Source organism: Apis dorsata, unplaced genomic scaffold (assembly GCF_000469605.1).
Source record: "Apis dorsata unplaced genomic scaffold, Apis dorsata 1.3 scaffold_383, whole genome shotgun sequence".
NCBI classification, from domain to species: domain Eukaryota; kingdom Metazoa; phylum Arthropoda; class Insecta; order Hymenoptera; family Apidae; genus Apis; species Apis dorsata.
In genome coordinates this window covers 540,957-548,068 of record NW_006263645.1, presented here as the reverse complement: position 1 = coordinate 548,068, position 7,112 = coordinate 540,957, and the positions used below count along the sequence as shown (strand labels likewise).

The 7,112-nt window shown below is 35.1% G+C and overlaps 1 protein-coding gene across 1 annotated transcript in view; it reads right to left on the bottom strand.

The window, feature by feature from the left end:
* The window catches only part of LOC102675378 (titin), a 166,665-nt gene that overhangs the window by 151,839 nt on the left and 7,714 nt on the right, over window positions 1–7,112 (bottom strand). The window contains exons 9-16 of the mRNA XM_031512095.1: window positions 6,799–7,040; window positions 6,583–6,705; window positions 6,138–6,338; window positions 5,775–5,983; window positions 1,108–1,642; window positions 386–567; window positions 121–274; window positions 1–10 (exon numbers count right to left, since the gene is read on the bottom strand). Of these exons, the coding sequence (XP_031367955.1) occupies window positions 1–10; window positions 121–274; window positions 386–567; window positions 1,108–1,642; window positions 5,775–5,983; window positions 6,138–6,338; window positions 6,583–6,705; window positions 6,799–7,040 (1,656 nt within the window). The remainder of the gene's footprint in view (window positions 11–120; window positions 275–385; window positions 568–1,107; window positions 1,643–5,774; window positions 5,984–6,137; window positions 6,339–6,582; window positions 6,706–6,798; window positions 7,041–7,112) is intronic.

The window sequence follows — 7,112 nt, the reverse complement described above, 5'->3', positions numbered from 1 at the left end:
CGGATTTCTCCTGAATCGACGAAAGATAAAACAACGCATTAAAAAAAAAAAAAAAACAAAATTCAATGCGCCAAAACTCATATCACTGCATAATTAATCTGCACATTCTTTACTACACACTTCTACTCTTTTTTCCATCGACACGAGCTTCTCACTCTGTTTTCCCTCCTTCTCTGTCTCCTCGACTTCCGGTTTTGGAATATCCATCGAAGCGTCGATTTTCTCTGTTCCCGAAACTTCCGTCCGTTTGAGTTTAGTCTCTTCGATGTTCCACCTTTGTAAATTAAAAAAAAAAAAAAGAAAAAAGAATTGAAAATTGCAGTAATTAATAAAATTGAATTATTAAATTTAATTAACTCTCGTTTCACAATGATAAGTTTCTCACCCAGTATCGCAACTATGTGTCACGGATGTTGGAGCAGCGAGATCTTCCCATTCTGGAGACGTAACGAAAGATTCGCTCCTCGAACGAACTGTCGGAGTGATTGAACATTCGGTCGCAGTTACGTATTCATCCATGTTCGAATCTTCGGCTAGATTATCGTCGAATGACTTTTCGATCACGTCCTGCACCCAAATCAATTATAAATACATTATTGCATAAGATATTGCATATAAACATCGTAGAATATGGTCTAATATTTTAAATTTAGATGAAGCAGAAAATATTTATTTCTTTTTTTTTCTTCCTTTAATTTTCATTACATAAATTGTAAGCTATTATTTTATATTTATATCTTGATCTTTAGATTATCAAGATAAATAATAAATTTTGTATTTAATTCATTGTCTTTTTCATTTCTCTACTTTTTACTTTTTACAATTACTGTAAAAATGATTGTAAATATATGTATCTATGAAATTTATATAATCAAATAATCAAACTCAAGTTATTGCAGACCGAATTAATTAACAAGACTATTAATATTGATCGACAAGATTAAACTATCGCAATTAGAATTGATTATTAATAACTTCTTGATTCATTTTTAATACTTACTATACTATGTTAAATTGATTCTTAACCCAACATCTTTACATAAAATAAATTTCAAAAAGGAAGAAATAAAAAGTATCTCTCTATGATAATAATTAAATTTCACTCACCTCCGCGACTTCTCCCTTCAACTTCTCATCATTCATCCCACCCAAATCATCCTGCCTACTCTCTTCCCCTATGCCAGCCTTCCCCTCATCCTCTACCTTGCTCTCCACTACCTTTTCACCACCAACACCCGTGCCGTTCACACTCTGCGCCGAATCTTTGGTGGTCGTGCCAACGTTCTCGTTGCTCGTCACAGAGGAGGAGAGTATCGTGGACACGCATTTGGGCTGAAGTTGCACCGTCGAGGAGCTGATCAACGGTGCGGTGATCCCGATCGACGAAGTTGTGACAGCCGAAATCGTGGGGATTTGACTCGAAGCGGAAGTTGGGGGCGCGTTCGAGGACAAGAGGAGGGAGGAGGTGGAGGAAACGGCGGACGACGACATTGGGACTGGACGAGTCCTGGCACCAGCCTCGCAAAGTTTCGCGTCCAACTTCTCGGCGAGACGGGTTACTTCCGCCAACCTCGCCGAGATCGCCTCCACCGCTGTCAGGTTACTGCCTTTGCCCGAGGAGGCATCCTCGGCTTCGGACATTCTAGAAAAAATAAATGTTCCTCGTTCAGGCTATTAATAAACTTTTTCTGGACCGAACTTTTACTGGCACATAAACTCTGTGAAAGAAAGATTCGAGTGTGGGGATAGGCCATCAATCCTCGTTGTATCGTTTTTCTTCTTTCGTTGACAATCTTTTTTTTATTATTATTATTATAGGATTAATCAAATGTTTGTGAGTTTATGGATATTTCAATGTGTGGGAAATATTAGATATTATTAAGATAATTACAGAGGAAGAATTATTATATTGAAACGTAATAAATCTTTTGAAAATTAGGATATGGGTTGTAATAGATTGAAGGAAAATATGTGATATTATAACAATTTTGTAATCTTTATAAATCTTATCTTGGAGTGTATTGTATATAAAATATTCTGAAACTTCCAAAATGAAGTATATACAATAAGATATTGTCATGTTATGATGACTTTCTATATTTTCTTTTTTTTTTGTATTTAAAGAGACGCGAAGACAAATGGATTGGAAGTTGATAGAATATTGAGAATTTATCTGTTATTTTTAACTTTGTTTATGTTATGTCTTTACAGAAATACATATAAGGGATGGATTTGATATTTATATTGAACTTATGTTGGAAATACATCGAGTGAGAAATAATATTAAAAGCAAAAATAAAACTGATATGTTAGAAAGTTAATACAACATCTCTCTTTTGCTTCAAAACAATACTTTTAACAGCCTGTTAAAAGTACCATTTTACGACCGTGTTTCTTTTCTTAACTCAACCTAAAACTTGAACCAAGATCGCCTACTACGAATTATAGCCATCAGCAGTATAGAATCTACAGTATAGAATAAAACCTATTTACTTTTATTCACTTTTTTAAAAAAAAAGAAAAAAGAGTGAATAATTTGATTTTAATAAACTATAAATAATTACCAATATTATTTTCAATCAAAAATGTTCAAATAAATATTATTTAAATTAGATTCTTACATATATATCATAACAAATAAGAAACTAAAATGAAAATTTCCTCTCTAAATTTTAAAATTAATTCAACTTTTTACTAAATAATACATCATCTCCAATTCTATCCAATTACGTAATACAAACAAACAAATAGTCAACAAAATATGCGCGACTCCATATCAATATACCAATCAATCTCGTTTCGCTTGGTCGCAATAAGAGAATGCAATCGGTGCCAAATTTCTTATTCGCGATGCATCGATGCACAATATCGATCCTAATGCATCGGCAAAATTAGCGTGGAGAAAACGTCAAAATTTCTAAGGAATTACGTAATCGACAGTGACAGCGCCGCGACGAATGGTCGAAGACCAGATGGTGGCTTCAATGTGGGGCGAAGTTCTAATTTCGGTGAACCAAGAGCCGGCGAATCTGCGAAGCGTCACTTTTAACCGGTATTTTCAATCTTTGCCACACGCGTCGAACCAATTTCGAATCAATTTAATCGTTAAATTATAGGGTAGAAGAGCCACTTTGCCTTTTTTTTCACGGATAACGTGAAATATATAATTTGATGCACAAGATATATGCACAGAGTTTTAAAGAAAATCCAATTGCAATTTATAAATTAATGGAGAAAAATATATTTTTAATCCCTTGTACGTATTTAAACCAAGAATTATATTTTTTATGTCAAAATGATGTTGTAATGAATATTATAGTTTGGATATTTTTCATATTATATGCTTTCTGTATATTTTTATTCAATAATCTTTATTCAAAATAAATTGAAAAAGACATATCTTGCAAAATATTTAGTTCATGAAAGATGCATTATACGTAACTTTTTTTCAATTTATGCAAAAATTTAATACATTAACGTGTCAAGGAATATTAAATAATGAAGAAGAAACATATCGACATTGAAAAAATGAAGTAATTTTTATTTCAATCTTAATTTCTTACTCTTAAATGAAATAAGGAAAAGAAACTTTAGGGAAGACAGTAATTCCAAATTTCCTTTAAAATATAATCTTAATATATCGAAAGGATGTAATCGAATAAAAATTTTCCTGGCCCTTTAAAATAACAAATCAAAAAAAACATACGGATTCAAGAAAATGATCCTTACATGAAAATTACGCGAAACAGTATTTCGAAGATCCAAAAATAACGAGCGGAAATCGAGGTTCGACCGATCGAACCTCGATTCTGCCCCCGATCAACATTTCGAAGTTCGTGGACCGCGGCCAACCGCGTTTCACTGACAATGTCTGTTGAGCCGCGCACGTGAGCGAAACGAGAAACATTGGAGAAACGTTGGAGAAACGTTGGAACGTCGCCCTTCCCGATAACAATTTTCAACAAACAGTTTATTAAGTAAGAAAAGGTGGAGGGAAATAAGGGAACGTTTTGGTTTTCGAGATTTATTTGCTTTGGCAGGATGCCGGACGACTGCATTTCTTTTCCAGAAATCTTCGGAATCTATCCTCTTTTGAAGATCTAGAAACGAATTCTCGTGCGCGAATATTCGAAACGAAACGTACGAGTTACAATTTCTTGGCCCTGACCACAAGTCCTCGTGTGGGTGAAAATAGGACGTGTTCGTATCTACGTATCTGCACACGCAACTGACCCATATTTAACATGTGGGTGAAGCTCGAATGAATTGCATATTTATAAAATTTCGATGAAATAATGGAAGAAAGATTGATTCTTAGAAATTTAATCTTTTTATTATTAAATACGATAATTTTGACACAATGCATAAAGTATATAATAAACGAAAAAGATGTTTCTCTATCTGGTTTTCTTCTTGCGTGTACATTCATTCATTATATCAAAATGTTTCAGAAATTAATAATAATAGATATTTATTTTCTTCGCTTATTATTTCTTCGTGGCTCGCTCATCGGATTCCTCCAACTGAGCGCCACAATTATTTACACGTTCGCGGCCAGAAAAACGGATGCATCAGCGTGCCATCAGCCATTTTGGATTTTTTTTTCTCGTTTTACAACATATCGAAAATCAAGATCATAGAATCTGTTAGATTTTTTTAATGTGTCAATCGAATTATCCCATCTCACAATTATTATTTAACCTCACAATCGAAAAGTGTAACGTTGTTGGCGCGAGATTACTTGGAAAAAAGGGAAAAATTTTTATCAATTAATTTCGATTCGTTTCACAACGATCGACTTGGAATCGAGTCTCGATCGAATTGGTACACGGTTCTAGGAACAACAAGATCGAGAGCAGGGCCGCGTTTATATCGTATTTCGAAACTGACTTACATGCAGCCGATATCAAGGTGTAGGTATCTGGTCGACGTGCAGCCATGGACTGACACACCGCCTCCGTTAAAAACGGAGGTGGCCGTCCACGTTACAGTGCCCTCCTCGCCTCTTATATTACTCTCGATCTTTCTCTCGACAACTCCGTCTCGAACTCTTATCCTGCTCTTGCGGTGCCCGACCGAGGTGCGCGCTGTTTTATTGCCCGATTGCACCAGATATAATGGCGGAGGAAACGCCAAGGACGCGCTAGAGGAAGCTTGGAAGCGGGAAACCTTGCCAGAAGTGGGTTCGATAAAAAGTGGATTATAAAAATTCTGATTTCCTCAACGATGGATGTATAGTATAAGGTTATTATGTTTTGACATTTTTTAACAGAAACTAGAGAATTATTGTTAATAATTTTTTACAAGATAATCGATAACTTTGACTCCATTGAAAGAAAATCACTTTGTATCAGGGAATCACAAACTTGTAGTTGATTGGTCTTGATGGTGGAACTTTGAATTTTATAAATAGATAATATTGTATATAAAAATGAGAATTATCCTTTTCGAATTGAGTCCACATGTGTGCGGATGCCATCGCCTAAACATTATGGCAATGATTCCGTTTTTGTATACAGTAATGTATACAAAAGTTTGTCTACGAAGAGGGCTGAAATTGCTGGCTATATTTGTATTCATAAACATTTATAACACCTAATGGGATTATCTCCTAATGTTTAACTGACTATACTGATTTCAAAGTCCAATAGAATCGATCAAATTCGTTTATATCCATATATATATTATAAAAAATATTATTGTTACGTTGATTTATAAATAAACAAACTAATCCCAAAAATTTCCTCTTTCGAAATAATCGCTGTCGTACTTGCCGTTGATGACATAATGGCTCCTTCAGGCGTGTCCTCAACAGACGGCCAAGCCTCACCATTCGACCGACTTCGAGGAGGAGCTTTTCGCGATTGCCCAGGATGTTCCTTATTTCTGCCTTGGCTCTCGCCTCAGCTGCCAGATCCTCGAGCCTCAACGAGCGACGCAGAGATACCACGGTCTCTATTAAGTCGTGCAACTTGGAACAATGCTTGAAAAAGAAGAAGAAGAAGAATAAAATTGGAGGATGAGATGGAAATAGATTCTAGAATTTTAAAAAATTGTGAAAATAAAAAGCTTGTGTATAATGGACTCGTGATGAAAATTTAATGTTTTGGAGGATTAAATTTCTAAATGACGGTCACCGTGCGTACATCTTCGACGCTTCTATGGAAAACGGCGCACACTCTCAGTCTCGTTAATTGTTCCTGGCCAACGGATCGAAGCCGTTTCCAAGCTTGTCTCAGCCTTGAGAACAGACTCGCGTTACTTTCCAGTGGCAGCCTGCACGATAACCTCAACACTCGTGCACCATTCACCAATTGACAACCATAGTCGTACGTTCCCTGGAATATATTCACAAAGATGCGTACATAATTTTAATTTAATCAATTCGTACAATTTTTTGTATTATTTATTTTGTAAAATAAATTTCATCTATAATAAAAATTCATCGATTGAAAATCTAATAATAGTTTATGTGTTTTATGTGATATTGTAAATGCAGAATTTTAATTCAATTCGATTGATTCTATTTTTTAAATAAATTTTAAAATTTCAATCACGAATTTGTATTATTTTATTGCTCACCTTAGCGGTTTCTTGAAACGATTGATGCTCCTCTTTCTGGGACTGTATCTCGATCGCGTTGCAACCAATCTCCATATGGTTTTTCAATAAAACATTGTACAAATCGTTCAACCATTTTACAGCCTGAAAGTTGGAGGGAAAAATTTTTTTTTTCATAATACGTACATCGTCGAGAATATTTTGTTAGAAGAATAATTTGTTCTAAATTGGGTTCACCTGTTCGCCATCGTTTTCGTAAATATATATCAATGCTGTCTGCTTTAGGGAGAGTTTCTGCAGCTCGACGCTGTCATTGAAAATATTCTTCCTGGCGTTCGTCGCATCCAAAATATCTCGGACGTTGACTATATCTTCGCCATAGTCAACATGCACATCGCGTCCAAGCGCGTCCTTCACTGGCATCGACAAAATGTCCGATAATTTTTCACCTTCCTTTACCAACTCGCGTTCCAGAGATTCTAAAATAAATGAAACATCGTACATTCTTCTCTTCTGTTCGTTATCTGTTATTATATTCAATGATTTTCAAT